The following is a 22,978-nucleotide window of genomic DNA, read 5'->3' as shown; positions in this document are numbered from 1 at the left end:
ATCTCACCTAAAATAAACAAAATCAAAGCAAAAAATCAGTCACTAAATTCCGATACGCCCATGGTGTGAATATATTCGGATGAATCTATATGAGAACCAATCACAACGCTTCCAGTTAAAGATGGAATGTCCAGTCACATACGAATTGTTATTGGTAGGGTGGAGTTATTGCAATTAAACATTTATTATCTTAAGCAGTGTAACAAAGTGACCAAAGAAAATTTTGAAGTCAATATGCGTCAGAATCGAATTGGATTTGTAAATTGAATTCCACATGCCCGAGAACATGGCTAGGAGTGAAACCGAATTCGAGGAGAACATGCAGATGATGCGATGGTTGCTGTCATAGAGACAGAATTTTAAAGATGTTTTTTTAATGGGTGTATCCTGTAATTATGCTGTCTTGTATGCATGCCAGAAGCTCGTGAACAAATTCACTGCATATTGAAGATGTTAAAGAATAGACACATACTGATTTTGAGGATATGTATAATTTGATGCCCCTCATGTGGCATGTAGGCCTACTTTATGGGCCGGATTGCATAGAAATGCCCGGGCCGATTAAGACAGCCAGTCCACACCTGGTCAGCATACACATGTGAAAATAACATTGTCTTTCCCACGTGATTTGGTAATGTCGCATGAAATCGCTCAATCTGACTAATACTATAGAGATCGATCACCTGAAGAATTTGCTTTGGCCAGTAGTGCTTATGGACGCCTCCAGGTGTGAGTTTGGCGGAATAAATCTCTCCACCTGCCTACATCAAATCAATGTCTACCAGGCTGTGGTTCTCTCAACCCTTCTAATATATGATCTGAGTTATGGTTATAATACAGAAAGCAAGTAAGACTACTTGAACGCTTTCACCAAAGATGCTTGCGCCCCATCATGGACCTACGGTGGCAAGACCGCACTACAAACAACTATGACCTTGCGAACGCGGTATGGACAGTATAGAGAAACTTCTTACGGTCCGACAGTTACGCTGGGCAGGGCACGTATTTAATTAATGTGTGTGTAGCAGGTACTGAGCATCTGAAAAAGTTTCAGTTCATAGCTTGTTACAGGAATGACTAAATCAAAACATGAATCTGCATAGAATAATATTTTGTTGTTTTGAAGGAACATTAAGATTAAACAAAATAACAAGGATTAGGTTTTTACTCTTTTTTCCCCTAGTTGTCATATTCCATTAGTATTATCCATAATTGTATGCTATCAACAAATACAATCTTGTTCCATTTATTCCCAACTTTATCCCCTAGGAGCAAAACTTGAACTTATTTTCTTACATTCTCCCCACCCTAAAAAAGAGAAAATGTGGCTACATAATCAGAGAAATGGATGCAAAACAGTTGAGCAGCTTAAATAGGCCAACAGTTACCCCATTAACAATCAAACCTTACTTGATCAGTATTGAAAGGAAAAAAAATACATCAAACTAATCCTTATTAATATTTTCTTATCAAATGTTTTCGTGGTAGTTTCGATGTGGATGTAATCAGAGTTATTCAACTATTTATTTGTTGTCATCATTTTGTAAGAGCCACATGTGTCGCTCTGATATTAAGACTGTCTAATGTAATTAAAAGTAGGCTTGCTTCCAGAACATACAAGGTTGATCTTTAATAGCTTTAAAGGTAGTGAATAGAATTTTTAACGGAACAAACATTTCATCCAGTACAGCATACCGTGTGACAATTGTAACTTTAAAAAAAAAAAAAATGTGGCACTGGCTATGGGAAACATTCAACTCGGCCGTTACCTACCACAATAACTAGCCAATATTATATTAGAAATGCTAAATGTATATCAGGGAAAACAATCTGTGCAATATCAGGATTTTAATTTCAATGTTACATTTTTCTAACAAATTTCAACTTTTACTTTCTGGCTCGTATATCAGCACAGTGTTTGTTTTTTTTTCTTTTATCACTTACAGACACCATTAATAGCGGTAAATCCCTTAATTCTTGATACTGGTTTAAAAAAAAGAAGACAAATATAAATGTAAAGGTTTCATAAAAATGCTTTTTTTCCCCCTAGGTTTATTGTTGAATCAAAAAAAGCAGCAGCATTCAAAAATTCATAAGCCGCAAGCGGACACTCTTGTTCTGTGTAAGCAAGTCAGGTACAATCATAGCCATAAAGGACCTCTGTGATGAACATCTCTTTTATTTTAGTGTGGGACAGTAGGCGCTGAAGTTTGAACACATTTGCCATCTGAGCGGAACCAGACATAGATGCTACATTTGCCATCTGAGCGGAACCAGACGTAGATGCTACATTTGCCATCTGAGCGGAACAGACATAGATGCTACATTTGCCATCTGAGCGGAACAGACATAGATGCTACATTTGCCATCTGAGCGGAACAGACATAGATGCTACATTTGCCATCTGAGCGGAACAGACATAGATGCTACATTTGCCATCTGAGCAGAACAGACATAGATGCTACATTTGCCATCTGAGCGGAACAGACATAGATGCTTTCGTGCAGGTTTTGCTTCCATTGATTCAGCAATGCACCAGAGAAAAAGCATTAAAAAATGGCGTAAAGGTTTTATTATACAATTACAAAAACATTTTTCTTTTTACAAATATAGGAACTATAAAGTACATCAATATAAAATATGTTTAAGCAGCGACTAAAAATAATCTGTTCAAGTTTGATCAGGATCAACACTATCTGTTTAGTGACATTTTAAACAATATATTATAACACACAGGAAAAATATTGTCATGCAAAAGATGCATCTTTTTTTTTTTTTAAACAAGGCTCTCAAATAATACATATTTAGTATTTCAAATGGCAAGCGTAATATATCCAGTGTTAACATCAAATGTTTGAAATCAACATTGCAAGTTATCTACACAGAGAAAATAATTTCAACAAAGCATCTACACTAAGAGAACATATTTTAAAAATATATATAGTTCAGGCTATACATACACAAAGGTCAGCACAAAAGTGCTACATCATCATCTAAAGATAAAGATCTAGTGGTATCCAAGTCAGTGTGATCTTCAGAAGTTGTCTCACTACAGACTGAAGGCTCTACAATGGTGGAGATTGTACTGTCCAAGATTGACATCTCTCCAAATGGTGTACTGGCCCTGAGAGGGAAGAAGGTTTGAGTGGCAGGCAAATTGGAGGAATTCATCATTCTCTTTCTATTAGATTTGCTATGCAACTTAATGTTGGGGAGTGCCAATTTTCTTAAAGATAACTTTGAACTTGATATTTTTCTTAGTTTAGGTGGCTTCTGGTGATAATGAATATCAGTCATAAAGATTTTATCTTGTTTTGGATGGCTATTAACATCTCTATGTTGTGAGACATCTGCTAGCTTTGTGCTGTTTCGTAAAGGGCGAAATGCTTTAAGGCTTTTTTGAAATGAAAGAAACGGCTTTTCTCCATTATGCACAGGGGAATCACTATCAATTCTAAAGGGATTTTTCGGACAGAACTTGTTAATATATGCTTCAGTAAACATGGCACTTTCAGATTTTTTACTTGCTGAGGAATTCTGACAGCTGCATGTAAGAGGCTCAGTATGTTTATCCTTCTTTTTTCTTTTAGGTGTTAAAGGAGATTTAGGCCTGGAAGGAGGCCAATCCCATTCTGTTATAATCTTATGATTTCTAGAAATAGTGGTAATAGGAAAACTACAACGTGGAAGGTGTTCTACACTTTCAGCATGATTGTCAGAAACAGTGAAAGTTTCCATATTCATATTTCTAGGCAAGATTGTCAATGTTTCAGAGTGTTTATTGACAATGTCCTGATCAAGAGCACCACTCACTTGTGTGGATGCATTCTTAGATAAAACAATTTTGGTCTTTCCTCCACAATTACACTTGCAGCCCCCTACCTGCTGTGTAGATTTTAGATCTTTAGAACTATACTCTTCTGTGGCAATGTCTGTCAATGTTGATGACTTACTTTCGTCATCAGAAACAAAATCATCTGTGCTAGAGAGACTACAGCTACTTTGTGGTAGCGAATAGTTACTTAACAAGCTTTTTTGCAGGCAAATGCTGTTTCTCTTCAATTGTAACCTCTTCCTGAATTTGTTTCCTTCAATAGTTATTGGCTCTTTAATGGTACACCCCATGCAATTAGCATTCTTAAGATAATGTGAAGACTCAGAGCAATTAGCTTTCTTAAGATAATGTGAAGACTCAGAACAATTAGCATTCTTAAGATAATGTGAAGACTTCAAATGCTCAAGATATTTTGTTAGACAATTTACCGTTGTAGGTTGATGATTAAAATTGTGCAGATCAATAAAGTTGTGAGGTTTTGTAGTGTTGGTATCTAAAGAAATCAAATGGTAGTCACAATGGCCAGGCACATGGTTGGGAACTTTTCTGGGTGATGATGAATCTGTGAAATAATCACTAGTGGAAAACTCACTTAGTTTTAAGTCTCTGGGTGGCATGCTTTCTGTTTTTTTTATTTCTGACATTTTTTTAATTTCAAGCTTTTGACAAGTGGACTTCAATTTATCATTTTGAGATTGCAGCACCGGTGTAATGACTCTGTCAGGTATTGGTCTCTTCTCAAAACAATCAACTTTAGTTGTGATTATTCTTCTTTTCACTGTTGTTGGACTTTTAAAACATGTCTCAACATTTCTTTGATCCCGTGACGCAGTGAAGTTTGAGATATAGATATCTTTCATATCATTTTTAGAAGATCTTTGCTGGGACTGTGGAGAAGACAAGAGTTTGTCAATAGATTTGTTATTACGAGGGGGCTTTATCTCAGGACTTGAAAGGGAGACTAGAGTCAAGTCACCAAATGATGAAGCAATAGTGGTGTTGACAGGAGAAGCAAAACTGCTATGTGATGCACTGAGCTTGCTGCTGACCCTTGAACTATTCAAAGTTTCACTTTTCAATGGGCTAGATAGAGAGACCAACTTCAAATCATTCAGTGAGCTGGAGATGCTTGTATTTAAAGTAGGGGAGAATGTGCTGTTAAGAGTTTTTTTCAGAGGGGATTCACCATTGGACTTGCTTGTACCTGGTCTGTTGTTTGGCAGTTTGGGTGAACAAATAATTCTTCCAGGAAAAAATGGTTGAACACTTTTGGGGTCTGTATTGCATCGAGCTTCACTAGATAGCAAAGGAGTAGCTTTAAAAATGTGTTGCTGACACTTTTGACACTCTCTATTCTGTTCTTTATTTGAGACTTTAATAATGTCAAATGTTTCATTCAATGCCTTTTCTTCTAAATCTTCGGTGCTGTTGTCAGAGTTTTCTGAGCTTGAATCCCATGGCTCTGAATAACTAGAACCTTCCTTAAGACTTGAATCTGAATCAAAATCACAACCATCGCACTCAGATGAATTTTCCTCTTCTTCCTCCTCATCTTCACTGCTGACAGGACTTAATGTTTCAGCATCTTCATCATCATCATCATCAGGCTCTGTGCCTCCAAAAAGTGAGCCGCATTCACCTGCAGAAGAAAAAAGAATTAATTTAACTTTCAATTTACAAAGCACAGCTATCAAACATATGGTAAGCTAAATGCACTTTTAAAAATATGACAACAAAATAATAATAATAATAATAAAAAAAAAAACAGAACTTGCATTATATAGATCCACACACATAGAAAATTGTAAAAAGTTATAACAAACCAAACAAGCAAAATATAGTATGGAAAATTTAAAAATATACACTGCAACTAATGAAAGTTTTTTTTAAGTAGTATTGCTTGATAAGTGAAGATATCATATGGAAAATAGACTAAAGCAATATGTCTTCACAGATAAACAATAGACTACCATTAGAAATGAGTCCTTGGAGTAACTGAATCTTTAAGATTAACTAATAATAATATGTCACATGACTAAATGATCCTTTTATCAAGAAGTGATCATTAAATCTTAAATAGGCACACATCTTTCAACTCCCATTCAATTACATGAACAAAACTAAGTCTAGGTATAAACAACATTAGCCAACATTCAGAGATTTTTTGCAAGTGTATGAGAATCTACCCTGATTAAGACAACTTACGTTCTATAGCCATCGACACATTTTTGTCAATGGTAAATGTTTCTTCCAGAGCCTGAAAAAAAAAAGGAAGAATTAAGCCAAAGTTTCAATTTCTTTAATCATATACAGAATAATCTGAAATACACAAGATGTATAGAATTATTAGAAGCTCAATTAAAAGAATTAACTGTATTAAGTAGCGATTATTTAAAACAAAATATAAAACAACAAAAAAAATATAAATAAGACAAGCATACCTTATTGTCAGGAAATGTTCCTGTAGAAAATAAAAATTGATTATTAGTATTGAATCATACAAGTTACAAAAAGGAACAGTGGTTAATGTTTTGATTATAAATGTAGTTTTGTTAAAAAGAGAAATTTAGTTCTCTTTCCCTCAATAGTGAGTGACTAAAAGCTAATACATCTCCTGAGCACAGCTCTAACTCAAAAACACCTACAATTCACAAAATAAAGCAGCTTCTAAAGCCAATGTGTATGAAATATTAAAAATAACATTACCTTTGCTTCTTGCACACTTTAATTTGACGGCACCAAAGAGAACAGATTTCTTAATTTGTAAAAATCCTAAAAAAGAAACAAAGAAATCAATTTTATCAGTATTTTTTTTTTAAACTTAGAAGATTATCCCTTTTTTTTTTTTTGCCATAAGCAGCATATATATATATATATATATATATATATATATATATATATATATATTTAATATGGTTAAAAAAAGACAATAGATAAAGTTAAATAATATATAATATATATATATTCATTGTTCTATATATATGTATGTATTTTCAGACAATCTAAGAATTATAAGATTGTACACTACAAATAGTCTTCTAACAATTAAATTAAATATTTACAAAGTCATACCATTATCTTTTTTAATGGTCAGATTTTTCAGTTCTACCAAGTCATCATCTAGGAAAGGCCTCTGATACTGAAAGCATGTAACACATTAAAAAAATAGTATTCATATTATTACAGGCATTTTGAAAGTTATAAAATGATTATTTTGATGCATTTTGTTCATCCCAGTGGATAGGGTAAAGACAATGGAAGTTATCAAAGTAATTTATTTATAAAACTTTTTTTTTTCTAAGGGATTTGTTCCCCTTTTAGATTAACTTAATATTTTATGTTATTTCAAGAGACAAAAACAAAACAGTATGATATAATTATACTAACATATATACTATATATATACTAACATATTAATCTTTTTTTTTTACAGACTGATTAAAAGTTAAAATAATTTAAATTAAAGACCTTCTTTGCTCATTTTCTTGTTCAAATTTTTGTAACATTGCATTTTAACATTGCAATCTGAATAAAATATGAGGAACATTTTTTATTTATTTGTAATTATCTAATATATATTCAACACTTAGGTAATGTTTTAAAACTCATTTTATCTTTTTTTTTTAAGTCAGCAAGCAGTGAAGCTTACACTTGTTTTAAAAGAGTAAGTCATGTAGAATCTATATATATTTAGTTATATAATGTAGCACAGGTTACAACAACATTAAAAACACTGTCTTCCACCCAAAACAGTTGCATCTTCCAGAAGTCCTGGGAAAAACAAGTAATTGTTTTTTTGTTGTCGTTTTTTTTTAAATCAATTCCTACATTATTGAGCTGATGTTGGTCTATCATTTCTCATTCTGTTATTTCTTTTCCATACACTTCATTGCAAAGAGTATTTCTCTATAGAGTTAGATTCTATTCTGATTTACACTACAGATCTAGACTAAATCTAGCCAACAATTACTTCTAGATCTAGTTTAAGTTGATTCTCTAGATCTATATAATTCTACCAACAGATACCAGTGCTGTGCTATGGTTAAAATAATTGCTATATATATATATTTATCTTCAATTTTCCAGAAGCACATTTTTCGTCCTTTAATAAAATGGTTTGCAATACAGCGCTCTGTCAGCCATAACACAAATTTTTTCTGGTCCTTCAACTCTATAAGACCTCTTTTGTTGAAATTTCACCCTTAAATGGAATGGCCCACAATCCCTTAGTATAGAGTATGCATCAACACTTCTTAGGCATTTCAGTTGTAGCTCTCTTGTCTGCCTGCATTAAAATACCAACCCACACACACACACAATTTTCAAATGAAATGCCTCTCCCCCAACAACAGACCTTTTGGTCCTTGTATCTTGTATTGGGATGTCTGACCCTACACAGACACAAACAAACCAAACCAAACGCTTCTTAGGCATTTGAATACTGAAAGTTCATAACCATAATGCATTCCTGGTTAGTTTGACCTGAATCTTTTTTTTATAACTATTACTGGCATTATCCACTGGCTACACTTGTTGATTTGTTCCCAGGCTATTATAATTGTTTATTTGCCATGGACCCCGTCTTTTTTTATTCTTACTTATAGGAATGTAATAAAATAAACATCATCCCAAGCAAACTCACTTCTGGCCTGTGAATTCTATATCACTTTCTTCTCTACCAACCTTTTTGCCACCCCTGTTTCCCTTAAAAATATTTACTTTTAGTTTCTGTTACATCTAATAGACTCAGCACACTAAACCTAACCCTCCCAGCACATACTTTTTGCCTGTATCAGCTATTCCCCCCTCCCCACACACACCCTACACCTGAGAAACTATTCCAACATATAATCTCTGAGTATTCTTTGACTTTTCAACTATATATTTTTTATATCAAATTATTTGAAATGGTGTTTTCAAACACCAACAATTTTTAAATTGTTAAAATCATGGTCTAGACTAGATCTATAGTCATTTCTGTCTAACGAACAGATTAAGCCTGCTGCTTCAAACTTTACATTTGAATTTTTAGCGGCGTAATATGGTTAGTCCAAGAAAAAAAAATGGAAACATGTTTAAACTTGTCATCCATTTGTCTTTGTTTTTTTTAAAGGTATTACTGTAATAAATTGTGAATATTCATTAGTTATGAATCTCTCTATTTTGTGTCTTTTTTAATAAAATTTCTTAATTATTTCTCGAGTTAAGGGGTCGTGTTTTCTCCTGATGTTTATACACTTGATTTCTCTTATCAGCCGTTGTGAGACATTGGTCCAAAATAACTGACTCTAGACTAGACTAGAGACTATTCTAGACTTAGAGTTTAGACTTAAACTTTGTTAAAGTTAGTTACTAGAGTCTCTAGACTACTCTAGACTCTACGACTAGTGACTAGACCTAGATTCTAGAGACATCTAAAATTCTGAAACTTAAACTGACAAACTTAAAGGGAAACTCCGATAGTTTTTCAAATTTTAGTTATTGACATATATTTAAATTCTGCGTAAAAAGTTGTAATAGTAAACATTATATCATTTTTTATTTAAATGCTTGGAAAATTTTATATTTAATAAATTAGACAGAAAATTCTTCACGCCCCCCAAAAAACGGGGTACTGCGAGATGTTTTTAGTTTTTAAAAACGTGACGTCACAATAGTGCTGGCTAAATTTAGATCTAGACCTATATAACCGATAAACTCTCTCTAGTCTAGATCTAGACCTATCGGATCGCATTTATTGTTATGCTTCACGGCTAGATGTAGTCTCCACGTTGATTTATAATCGGTCATTGTTTATAAATAATATTCTAGATCTAAACCTCTATTTCTACTTGAAGAAAATGAAATACTGTTCTTCAGCTTGTTGCAGTAGTTCCAATCACAAAGATAAAATCAGCAAGTATGCTGACACAGAAATTAGTGTCTCTTTTCATGTTTCCAAGAGATGAAGTTTTAAAGGGAAAATGGGAAAAATTTATTCGTCTGAAGAGCAAATATTTTACAAAGGCATTAGCTTATTCCTATTTATGCTCAAACCATTTTGAGAGAAGCTGTTTCAGCAACTTCATTGCTGTGGAGATGGGATTTGAAAAAAAAAATGAAGCTAATACCAGGTGCAGTACCAACAATACATTGGATTTCCAGGCCAAAGAATTCAATTAATGATACTACTGAGACATTTTAAACAACTGAAGTTCATAAATATAAATGAAATCAGATTTGTGAGCTAGAAATTTACTACGAATACTAGATCTACTATTAAATTTCTTATTTAATAAGTAGATCTATCGTCTACGAAACTCAATTCCAACTTTTTAACTTTTGACCTTGGGGGTGTGTCTCGCCGGCTGAGCCAGCGTCAAGCTCTCTCATCACTTTTTCCTTGTCAACCAATGTTAGGTCAAAACGGCACAAAAAAATCATAACTTTCTTACTGTCAAACATACAGTCATAATTTATACACCATTAGAAATTTCTTTTAAAGTATTTTAATGATGTACTAACGAAATTTTTTTTTATCAAAGATAATTTTTTTTTCGCCTTCCTATCTATAGGATTTGAGTGCACACTCGTGACGTCACACAGAAATTCAGTGAAAATCTGACCATTTTTGATGCGCAGAAAAATTATGTCACAAAAACACCAATTACTAAGTTATTCTTGCTAATAAAAAAAAAGAATAATATATTCATTATCTATAAATCAAAATACATATTATATCAAAAATTGTCAAAACCATCGGAGTTTCCCTTTAAACTGTAAACTAACTAGATAGACTAGATAATATAATTAATTTAGATTCTAGACCTAGTAGTACTAGTAGATATCTAGTCTAGATTCTAAAGACTCAAGACTAAGTCTAAGTAAGTTATAAGATCTACTACCGTACTAGTCTAGAATAGTCTCTAGAGATTCTAAGTTCTTCAGTCAGTTTCTAAAAAGTAAGTTTCTAAAGTGACTAAAGACTAAAGTTAGATCTATCATCTAGAGTCTAGATAGAGTAGAGACTACTAGAGTCAATAGAGACAATTACTGACAGTAGTCTGAGAAGTCAGTAGAGTGAAGAGTCTAGATCTACTCATCATCTAGATCTAGTTAAATCTAGTTAAACTCACTTAATTTCTTAAACTTAATTATTAGAATAATTAAAGTTAAAATTATTAAAATTAAAAGTTGTAAACGTAATACTAATAACGTTATATTATTATTTAACTTATTTCAACTTATTTTACAATTTAATGCCCTAGATCTAGATATTTAGACACTTAACAATCATCGCTGATATTAAAAGGTAATGCAATATTGTTACCTTTTCATAAATTGAGTCAAAGTTTGTTTTGAATCGTCTGGCATTTGATTCAAAAGAAAAGTCTGAATAGAAGCCATTTGTTTTGGTTTCTGAATCACCCGCCATCTTATGAGGCTACAAGGGAAAAAAAAACATATTGAAATTTGTTCTATATAATTATGTCCACATTTTCTGAAGAGCTAGTCTATACAACTGACCTATGTACACTTAGACAAGGAAGAAAAACTACATGGCCTCTCGGAGCTAGCTATCTTATAAAATATAGACATTACTTCAAAAAAAAAAAGAAGATGATTATGTCCTACGCGTTATGCATCTAGGAATGCATGTTAACCAATGACTTGAATTCTGCTAAGTCATTGGTTTTCCTGGCTGCCTCAGGCCACCCATTCCATGCCCTAATAGCCCTAGGGAAGAAGGAGCATTTGAACAAATTTGTCCTAGCATATGGACCGTGAGGAGTGTGCCTTTATCTTTGTGAGTATTTTATTAGATTTTTTTTTTTTTTTTTAATTATTTTTTTTTTTTTTTTTATTATTTTTTTTTTTTTTTTTATTATTTTTTTTTTTTTTTTTGCATTCGAAGATTATGTTTTCTTTTATTTGTTTGATTCTTAATAGTTTCATCAATATGGGGATTCATAACAGTTTTTCATTTATTATAACACCTAGGCGTGACCTAGGTATTTAGCTTTTGTGGTCTGTATTACTGGTAATTTACCATGAATAAGATAAGTGGGATTTTTTTTTTTACTCTTAATAACTGACATTTTTCTAAGTGGAAAGATATGCTCCAATTTAAATCCCATTTCTGTAATTCATCTAATTCTCTTTGTAAAACTTCTGTATCTTGTGTTGTTTTTATTGTTCAGTATATTATGCAATTGTCTGCAATTAATCTGAATTTTGTTCCTGAAATAATGCTATGTAGTAAATCATTTATGTAAATTAAAAATAGTACTGGAACTATGATTGTCCTATGAGGTACACCTGAGTCTACTGTTATTGGTGTTGATTTAGAGCCATTTATTATTAGGGTTTATTATGACAACTACCTGTTGAGCAAAACGCAATTCGAATCTAACCCTGAATGTTTGGACATTTTGCCAGTTAGAACAATCTTTTTTTTTACTTAAGATATTTTAAAAGTATTATAATTCAATATTTGAATCACTTTTATAAATAAATAAAATAAAATAATATACCCGGTATATATATATACTGTAGAGGGACGTATAAACAAGTATAGAGATATTTAAAATTATTTATATTTAAATATATGCATTTTTATAGATATAATCTGTGAACAAATGTCACTTCTGTAGGTGTCTGCATACAACGCTCCAGGTGCTGTATGTGACCCGGGGTCCGTAATTTGCCGATCACTGCCTTAGATATTTGAACACGCTTAAAATGCTTGAATTTTCAATAAAAGTAAAATACATATAGGCCTACCCTTTCAGATCTTGCTATATATGGGGAGAAAAGATATAAACCTTATCTTTAGCCTATCTATGGCAGAGGTCAACGAGGGTCTCGCGTGGCCAGCACAACTACCAACTGGTCGAACGGTTTGCGCGCTGGACTGTCGTTCGGATTTATCGACGGTCGAGGGTTCAAACCCTACCCGCTCCCATCCCCCGTCGTCCTGCGGGAGGTTTGGACTAGGAAGTAAACTATCTTCAACTCTGAAGGAACATCCGAAACATGTAAAACATTTGACAACAAACAAACGTCTTTACTTCCCCAAAGTTTGTCAGGTACCCACTAGAGTTGGGTGGTGTCAGATGCGTCCGTAAAATCTCAAAACTAAAAAAAAAAAGCCATGACACCTACATAAGAATAGTTTTAAGAATTTTTTTTTCTCTGAATTGAAAAGAAAATAATAAGCAAGTCAATTAACTGGATTTAATAATAATAATAATAATAATAATAATAATCTTTATTATCTTTAATAATCTTTATTAAATTTGTCTTACAATTTGTGCATTACACCAAACAAAAAACATTATAACTATTAGAAACCAAAGTGTACATTCAAATACTGCCATTATGTCTTAAAATGGATATATGAACTACCAATATTGATCGGGAATTTTCACGTATAAAGGTAATCTTAGTAATTAGTGATCTGTTGTCACTATGATTATAGGCCTACAGATGTCGTTAACGTACGAAAAAAGGTCAAGATCAAGGACACCACATTGTAAAATAAATGTTACCAACGCAAAAATACAAATTGCTTTGTGCTACAAGTAGGCCTACAAACGAAAGAACGTTGACATTTGATTTTACAGTGCTGAGAAATGTACAGAAATTATCACTTTATAATCAAATAATTTGTTTATCAATAGGCACTACTTTCAAATTATGTACACCAAAAAGTTAATGTTTATACATTTATCTTTATAATAATAATAATCTTTTATTGTCCGTACGGAAATTTGTCTTACAATTTGTGCATTACACCAAACAAAATACATTATATTTTAGAACTATAAAAAACCAAAATGTACATTCACACCAGACTTACTCATAATTTACATGCGAAAAGTTTACATCAGATTGTTTCTATTTAATGATTTGATTGCCAGGGGAACAAAAGAGTGTTTGTGTCTGTTTGTCTTTGCTATCGGTGTCTTGTATTCTTTTGTGATGGTAAAATCACAAAATCCTGACCCAAAGGGTGATTTTTTTTTTCTAGAATCGTTTTAGCTTTATTATAGATGTTTGTCTCAAACAGCTGCCCAAATGGGGTTTGTTTTTTGCCAATGATTTTACCAGCAGCATTTAGGATTCTATAAAGTTTATTTTTATTTTTAATACTCAGATTGCCATACCAGGCAGTGATACTAAAACTTAAAATATTGCAAATGTGAGCGTGATAAAACATAGCCAAGGCCTTTTCGCTAACATTAAACGAGGACAGTTTTCTCAGTAATCGTAATCTTTGCAGCCTATTTTAGCTGATATAATCTGTATTTGCACTAAAATTTAGTTTATTGTCTAAGATAGTACCAAGGTATTTAAAAGTTTGCACTATTTCAATAGTCTCTCCAGCTACAGAAACAATATCATTTTCTTTCTTTTCCCTACGAAAATCTATTATCATTTCTTTGGTGTGTTTTTTTTTTTACATTTAATAATAAAAAATTATCTTTACAGTATTTTTCAATGTGTTCTATTTCTCTGAAATACTCTGAGCTCTCTGAGAGCAGGGCAAGAAGAGCCGCATCATCAACGAATTTTGTAAAGGAGCAAAAAGGACTATCGGATTGAAAATCATTGGTGTACAAAATGAACCACAATGGCGATGTCACAGCCCCCTGGGGCGCCCCTGTATAACTATGCGTGCATTTGATATAATATTGTTTACCCTAACGCTCTGAGGTCGCTGGGTCAAAAATTCGAGATTACTTTTACTTTTGACTTGTGCTCCTGCCATTTTGTTCATGATATCCGACGCCTGTCTCATGTCACTTGTCTTAATCGAGTCTTCCAGCTTGGTGCGGTAGTTTCTCCTCCCTTCCTCAAGAACGACGTTGAGATTTCGTTGAGCTCTTTTCCTTTCCTGTCCATCGCCACTCATATATGTACTTCTCTTTTTGATGATTTCCCGTTTTAGTTTTGCAGTGACCCATGGTTTATTGTTGGGGTATATCTTGATACTCTTAGTACTGATACACATGTTTTCACAGAATTTGATGTAATTTGTCACTGTGTCGTCCCATTCTTCCAGATTTGAAGTCTCTTTAATTAAACCATTTCCAGTCGGTGCAGTCTAGACAACCCTGTAGTTTGAGAATGTTGTCTTGAGTCCACTCTTGTACGTTTTTTTTGAATGACTTTGCCTTCTTTAAGTTTTGTGCGTTAATTAGGCAGCATTTGTACTGTTTTGATCCTAGTGGTGGCTTTTCACGAGATGTGAATGCTCCTTTGATATTACAGTAACATAAGTCCAGAGTTCTGTTTTCTCTTGTCGGACATGAGATGTGTTGATAGAAGGTGGGTAGGTCAACCTTCAAGGTGCATTTATTAAAATCACCCAGTATAACTACTGGTGCGTCCGGTGACCTTGTCTGAAACTCATGCACTACGTCAGCGATTATTGCAGCTGCGACTTCCGTATTGGCAGTAGGCGGGACATAAACCAGGACTATGTAAATAACACCAAAGTCTCGTGGCAAATAAAAAGGTCTCAATGAGAGCGCCAGTAGTTCCGGACAGCACATCTCTTTTTAACAGTGTAGTTGGTACAATACTTGATGTTGATGTACACACACATCCCCACTCCTTCCTTTTTCTTAGACTCAGCCGTTCTGTCAGATCTCACGCAAAAGAAACCATCAATAGCAATCAGATCGTCGTTGTCATTGTGACAGGTGGGGAAATGTGACGTGTGTTTGGCACGTTTTATGTCTAGGGGATGATTATTTTTGATAGCAATCACACCCCCACTTATCAGCATATGAATCGGGAGCAGGCACGCAACGAGACAAAGCAATGAAAGATAGATACAAAAGTTAAAAATAAAGACTATTTATTTACATAAATATACATATAAGAATAAAAAGGGGGAGGGTTTGCATCTATCTCTAAGTATTACTAGCTTTAATCATCACTCTTGCACCTATGAGAGTATGTCACTTTGTCCTCTGACTTAGCTGGTATTCCTGTTGATGTCGCAGCTGGCTGTGTCCTGGCTTGAGGTTCTGCAGCTGGAGGTGGCGCTCTAGCGGATAGAGGGACGCCGGTGATATAGTTCTTGTGGAGTCTCAATCCCCAAAATCTAATATCTGTAGTGGGCACAGTAGGGCGGGTGGCCGGCTACCGTGGGCACAATGTTACTGCGGGCAGAGCTGATCTGCCGTGGGCAGCGTAGTTGACAGGATATGTCCAGTGGGTTGCAGAGGGTTGGCGTAGCTATGACGTCTCGCACGGATCTGCCTCTATAGGGACGTCGCGCCTAATAGCCTGACAGGTGGGCTGTCGAATAGGCGGGCAACGCCGATAGCGCCAAGTGGTAGAGTTGAGTAGATCTCAGTGGGTAAGTGCAGTGCTGAATAGCACTAAGCACATATGCAGGTAAATAGATCGTTGATCCAATAGCTAGGCAATAGGTGATTCTCGATGGCAAATACAGTGCTGAATAGCACTAAGCATCTAAATAGGCAATAGGCAAATAGGCAGGTAAGTGATCCGATAAATAGGCAGACACCTGAGGGAGGCTGCGGATAAATAAAGACAAGTTAGGACATGTCTCTCATGCATCTTATCGATGCCCTCGACTGAGGTGCATTCGTCAGATTGGTGAAATTGCTTTAGAGCACAATGAGGAGATGATGACAAATGGGATTTGGAAAATAGATGGCAGATAGTAGCATTACATAAATGTACATAAAAGGGGGAATACTAATTTAAAAATGTACATAGAAGGGGAAATAATAATCTCAAATAAACAACACAGGTGGATAGAGAAAGAAAAGGGGGGGGGGTGAGTTGGGCGGTGATCAGCGACCGAGACGCTTTGTTTGCATATGACCGTGGGTCGAGAACAATGGAGCGTGCTTGAATGTCCCTTCAAGCGGCGCAACTCTCATTAGAGTAAAATGAGTAAAGGGGAGATAATTCATATATCTTCTCTAAACGCAGTATCAGTGCGCTAGTAAAATTATCAAGGCGGTCAACCGAGATAAAGGAAATAGACTAAGATGTACAAATATATACATGGTTGCATCAACGATCAATTGAGCAACGTAGCATTAATAGGTTAATGCAATACATAAATAAATACATAGGACATGTTTATGTTTTCTACTTACGCCAGTGAGAAATACACAATGCACTAATTAAATACAAATGAACTAAGCAAAATACACATGATAATATGCAATGGAAATATACACAGCGTAATTAAGATGGAACTTGTGATTAAGTTCGGCTTACCACCAGGTATTCCTCTAGGAGAAAGAATGTATGAAGTAGTCCAGACTCGATAGCTCAGCTCGTATGAGAATGAAAGAGGGTCTGGCCCGATTTAAATCTACTTATATACAGGCCTGGAGAATGTGGGCGGACACCGGAAATGTCCTAGGCTTAGCATTATCTTACACGTGGGTGAAGTAGACTTGAGCCGCACCTTGGAATATCACGCGGTGTGTTGACCAGGTTAATCTCTTAGATCAAAGAGAGACTTGAGAGAAGGGGGGGGGGGGAGAAGGATTAGCTTGCATTCAAACCAAGGTGGTGTCAATTGCGACCGTCCTTCAGACATCCGGCGGGAAGACAAAAGAGATTGGGTGTTTACCTTTCCCCGATCAAGGGCAGATAAATGAAAGGACGCGCCTTCGCTATCTCCAATGTGGTCAACTAAGTCTAGCCTGGAGGAGAAAAGGTGGCGCGGGTGGAGAATTCAGGGGTAGGATGGGGAAATAATTAAAATAAAATAAATAAATAATGAAAAATAATAATTAATGCTGTGATAATTTAGAGTGACTCTGACAGCGAGTTTTTGACTTGTCACATACGCCGCCGCCAAGATGGATCTATCGCAGAAAGATCCATAAAGTGCGAGCAGACTGATGTCACTCTAACTTTAAGATCAGTTGTTATCACAGCATTAGAAAAAAAATCCGGAAAAATAAGGGGTAGCCATGCCAGGAGGAGAGTCTGTCCAAGTCTGTCCGTGGCCTACTTTCCGTCCCTGAATATGTAGTCACCTGGGTGAAACATGTGGGGCTGCTCGGGAGAGTAGATTGGGCGATTGGATGAGTTATATTTTCTTCCTGGGGCGAATTGGGGAGGGTGATTGGGGCTTAGGCGGGGTGCCCAAGGCACGTGTGCCCGTTGGGGCTTACCTCCGAAGCCGCTGTGAGGCGCTTCTTCACGAGAGTAAGTAGTCAGCTTACCTCGGTATCGTCTGACATGATCAATGTCAGGGAAGAGTGGCCTGATAAAGAATGTGGAGTTCTGCCTGAGAACGTCCCCACGAGTACTATAATTTGGCTTACGTCGGGGCTTCCTGACATGGTCAATGCCAGGGGAGGGTTGATTTCGCATGGTGGCTGAGGAGCCATGGTGAGAAGTGTTTTCACGAGCGCGAGGGTTCGGCTTACCTCGTGACTTCCTGACACTATCAATGCCAGGGGGAGGCTGATTCGGAATGGTGGCTGAGGAGCCATGAAAGGGAGTGAGTCCACGAGAGCAAGGGTTCATCTTACCTCGGGGCATTCTGACACTGTCAATGTCAGAGGAAGGATGCATGATTGTGGCTGAGTAGCCTGGGTCAAATAGATCCTCACGAGCGCGGGTGTACGACTTAACTCGTGACTTCCCAGCAGTGTCAATGCCAGGGCAGAGTGGTTTGAGATTCGCTGATGAGTCGGGACCGGGCGGGTGAGTGTGGCGACCAGGGCTTCCAACCTGCTGGTTGCTGCCACGTTTCTGCTTCGTCGATCTACCGACGGGCAGAGAAAAGTAAGGTTTGTTGACTACTCCAAGAGGGACATATTTGGAGCCTAGAATGAAATCATACACTGGCGTGTCCATGACGGCGGCGTCAATGGTGCCATGTACGTACCTGCACTCTACGTGTACCCTCGCGACAGGTAGAACCTGCGGGGGAGTGCCACGGTCTATGGACTGGATTGTCACTGTTCCACCAGTGAGATCCGATGGGTCAATCAGCGTCTTATTGATAACCGCGCCGAACGAACAGCCTGAGTCGTATAGGCCCAAAACTTCGACACCGTTAGCCAGAATGTTCTCTACTCCCGGAGGAGAAGAGATGGGGTGAGGTAGCACCGGTGGGAGTTCTGGTTGGCCGAGATCAATGGCAGTGGGTTGAGGAATCACGGCCATCGTGGAGACGAAGTATGTGTCCTCCTCCGGTTGGTCAGAAGGATCGATCGCGGAGGGTTGAGAGACTGGCGTCACCGTAGATAGGGTCCGTGGGGCCTGCTGCTGCCGTTGTGGAGTGGGTCTACTGTCACGCGCGCTATGACGTGAGTCACGCTGAGAGTAGTTAGCCTGGTTATAGCGAGACAGGTGGTTGGGGCGGTTACTGTGGTTATTAGGGGCTGATTGCCGGCCTGGTGCCTGGTTGTGCTGGGGAGTTTTAGGAGGAAGGTTGGATTGAGCAGGGGAAGTTTGTTGGTCTGTTTGCTGGTCTGTCGCGGTTGCTTTACCTTTTAAGTCCTTACGGGCGTTCAAGTACCGGTCAGCGGCGGAAGCTATGTCAGCGGGTGCAGTTGCTTGTTGCTCCTTGACATAAACTCTGACCTCCGGGGACATGCATTCTAACAGCTGCTCAGAGAGTATGAGGCATGCTAGGCCATCAAAAGTCTCTGGCAATTGGCTGAGAGCGTGCCACCTGACAAGGTACTTGTCCAGCCTCTCGCAGAGGTTGCCGTAGGTCTCTCTGCGTTCGAGGCGGGAACTTCTGAACTTTTTGTGGTAGGCCTCGGCGGTCAACTCGAACTGGACGAGTAGCGCCTGTTTGAGGGCTGTGTAGTCCTCTCTCTGGCCGGAGGGAAGTTTGGAGTAAACCTCGTAGGCTTTGCCTCGGAGGCATTGGGATAGCCGGAAGCACCATTTCTCCTCTGGCAGACCGTAAAAGCGTGCTACTTCCTCAAATCGGACAAGATAAACTTCGATGTTCTCTGTCTTGTCGTCGAAGTGCTCCATTGGCATGTGGGGTAGACCGTTCAAGGAACTTTGAATGGATGCTGGGCTAGCCGGGCGAGACTCGGAAGAAGCCTGGCGGGCGGCCTCGTTCTCCTTGTCCGCGGCTATCTTTTCTCTCGCCGTTATTTGTTGCTCTCTTTCTCGCTCTGTGACTTCTTTAGCGATAGCTATTTCAGCTTCCTTTCTTTCTCTTTCTCTGGCAATAGCTATTTCAGCTTCCTTTCTTTCTCTTTCTTTAGCTGTGTCTGTTTCCCTTCTCTCCCTTTCCATAGCTATTTCATGCTCCCTTGCTAATCTTCTTTCTTCTTTTTCGTCTTCCTTCTCCTTTCTTTTTTCTTCCTTTTCGTCTTCCACTCTTTTTTCTTCCTTTTCGTCTTCCTTTCTTCTGAGCGCCTCAAATTGTGCTCTCACATATTCTTTCCGTTCTGCCTCATCGTCAAATATGGTGGCTGCGAAGTCCTTTAATTCAGCTATTTTCTGCTTCATGTCAGAGTCCGCTTTCGAGCGTGTGCCGCTGGCCATAATGATGAGGGGTGGGCGATGAGGGGTGCTGGGATGGTGGAAGGGCAGATAGAGTGGATAATAGGATTGAGCTTAGAATTAAAGAAAGTGGGTTAGTGGAAGTGAGTCTATGGTTATATGAAAGAGTGCAAAAGGAGTGTGGTGTCTGCCTACGTTAATCACAAAGTTCCTGCAAGAAAATATTACACATGAAATGCAATAATAGTAATAAATAAAATATGACAGAAGTGACACTCTTGTTAATGCGAAGTGATGATACTTATAAATATTTTAAGGAAAAAATATTGATATGGAATTTAATTACTGCTGCCTGTTCGTGCCTGCTGTACTAATGGGTTAAATCCCGGACGGGCCCCCAAAATGTGACAGGTGGGGAAATGTGACGTGTGTTTGGCACGTTTTATGTCTAGGGGATGATTATTTTTGATAGCAATCACACCCCCACTTATCAGCATATGAATCGGGAGCAGGCACGCAACGAGACAAAGCAATGAAAGATAGATACAAAAGTTAAAAATAAAGACTATTTATTTACATAAATATACATATAAGAATAAAAAGGGGGAGGGTTTGCATCTATCTCTAAGTATTACTAGCTTTAATCATCACTCTTGCACCTATGAGAGTATGTCACTTTGTCCTCTGACTTAGCTGGTATTCCTGTTGATGTCGCAGCTGGCTGTGTCCTGGCTTGAGGTTCTGCAGCTGGAGGTGGCGCTCTAGCGGATAGAGGGACGCCGGTGATATAGTTCTTGTGGAGTCTCAATCCCCAAAATCTAATATCTGTAGTGGGCACAGTAGGGCGGGTGGCCGGCTACCGTGGGCACAATGTTACTGCGGGCAGAGCTGATCTGCCGTGGGCAGCGTAGTTGACAGGATATGTCCAGTGGGTTGCAGAGGGTTGGCGTAGCTATGACGTCTCGCACGGATCTGCCTCTATAGGGACGTCGCGCCTAATAGCCTGACAGGTGGGCTGTCGAATAGGCGGGCAACGCCGATAGCGCCAAGTGGTAGAGTTGAGTAGATCTCAGTGGGTAAGTGCAGTGCTGAATAGCACTAAGCACATATGCAGGTAAATAGATCGTTGATCCAATAGCTAGGCAATAGGTGATTCTCGATGGCAAATACAGTGCTGAATAGCACTAAGCATCTAAATAGGCAATAGGCAAATAGGCAGGTAAGTGATCCGATAAATAGGCAGACACCTGAGGGAGGCTGCGGATAAATAAAGACAAGTTAGGACATGTCTCTCATGCATCTTATCGATGCCCTCGACTGAGGTGCATTCGTCAGATTGGTGAAATTGCTTTAGAGCACAATGAGGAGATGATGACAAATGGGATTTGGAAAATAGATGGCAGATAGTAGCATTACATAAATGTACATAAAAGGGGGAATACTAATTTAAAAATGTACATAGAAGGGGAAATAATAATCTCAAATAAACAACACAGGTGGATAGAGAAAGAAAAGGGGGGGGGGTGAGTTGGGCGGTGATCAGCGACCGAGACGCTTTGTTTGCATATGACCGTGGGTCGAGAACAATGGAGCGTGCTTGAATGTCCCTTCAAGCGGCGCAACTCTCATTAGAGTAAAATGAGTAAAGGGGAGATAATTCATATATCTTCTCTAAACGCAGTATCAGTGCGCTAGTAAAATTATCAAGGCGGTCAACCGAGATAAAGGAAATAGACTAAGATGTACAAATATATACATGGTTGCATCAACGATCAATTGAGCAACGTAGCATTAATAGGTTAATGCAATACATAAATAAATACATAGGACATGTTTATGTTTTCTACTTACGCCAGTGAGAAATACACAATGCACTAATTAAATACAAATGAACTAAGCAAAATACACATGATAATATGCAATGGAAATATACACAGCGTAATTAAGATGGAACTTGTGATTAAGTTCGGCTTACCACCAGGTATTCCTCTAGGAGAAAGAATGTATGAAGTAGTCCAGACTCGATAGCTCAGCTCGTATGAGAATGAAAGAGGGTCTGGCCCGATTTAAATCTACTTATATACAGGCCTGGAGAATGTGGGCGGACACCGGAAATGTCCTAGGCTTAGCATTATCTTACACGTGGGTGAAGTAGACTTGAGCCGCACCTTGGAATATCACGCGGTGTGTTGACCAGGTTAATCTCTTAGATCAAAGAGAGACTTGAGAGAAGGGGGGGGGGAGAAGGATTAGCTTGCATTCAAACCAAGGTGGTGTCAATTGCGACCGTCCTTCAGACATCCGGCGGGAAGACAAAAGAGATTGGGTGTTTACCTTTCCCCGATCAAGGGCAGATAAATGAAAGGACGCGCCTTCGCTATCTCCAATGTGGTCAACTAAGTCTAGCCTGGAGGAGAAAAGGTGGCGCGGGTGGAGAATTCAGGGGTAGGATGGGGAAATAATTAAAATAAAATAAATAAATAATGAAAAATAATAATTAATGCTGTGATAATTTAGAGTGACTCTGACAGCGAGTTTTTGACTTGTCACAGTCATCCTCCTCTAATCATATTTCAGTAAACGCCCTAAAAACGTTGTCTTAACGTATATGGGCACATATTTCATCCACTTTGTTTCTAATTGAGCGGACGTTAGTCGTTAGCTAGAATA

The 22,978-nt window shown here is 37.5% G+C and overlaps 1 protein-coding gene across 1 annotated transcript; it reads right to left on the bottom strand.

Moving 5' to 3' along the window:
• Positions 1–1,635: 1,635 nt before the first annotated feature.
• On the bottom strand, positions 1,636–11,276 carry LOC106067148 (uncharacterized). The gene is made up of 6 exons (XM_013226289.2): positions 11,145–11,276; positions 6,908–6,974; positions 6,542–6,607; positions 6,277–6,296; positions 6,041–6,092; positions 1,636–5,474 (listed from the first exon to the last, which is right to left on the bottom strand). Exons 1-6 carry the CDS (start codon positions 11,247–11,249, stop codon positions 2,968–2,970), a joined length of 2,817 nt encoding a protein of 938 aa, XP_013081743.2. The 5' UTR covers positions 11,250–11,276; the 3' UTR covers positions 1,636–2,967.
• Positions 11,277–22,978: the final 11,702 nt, after the last annotated feature.

This window comes from Biomphalaria glabrata, chromosome 8 (genome assembly GCF_947242115.1).
Source record: "Biomphalaria glabrata chromosome 8, xgBioGlab47.1, whole genome shotgun sequence".
Taxonomy (NCBI): Eukaryota; Metazoa; Mollusca; class Gastropoda; family Planorbidae; genus Biomphalaria; species Biomphalaria glabrata.
The sequence above is the reverse complement of the archived record's forward strand: the minus strand, read 5'-3'. Positions and strand labels throughout refer to the sequence as shown.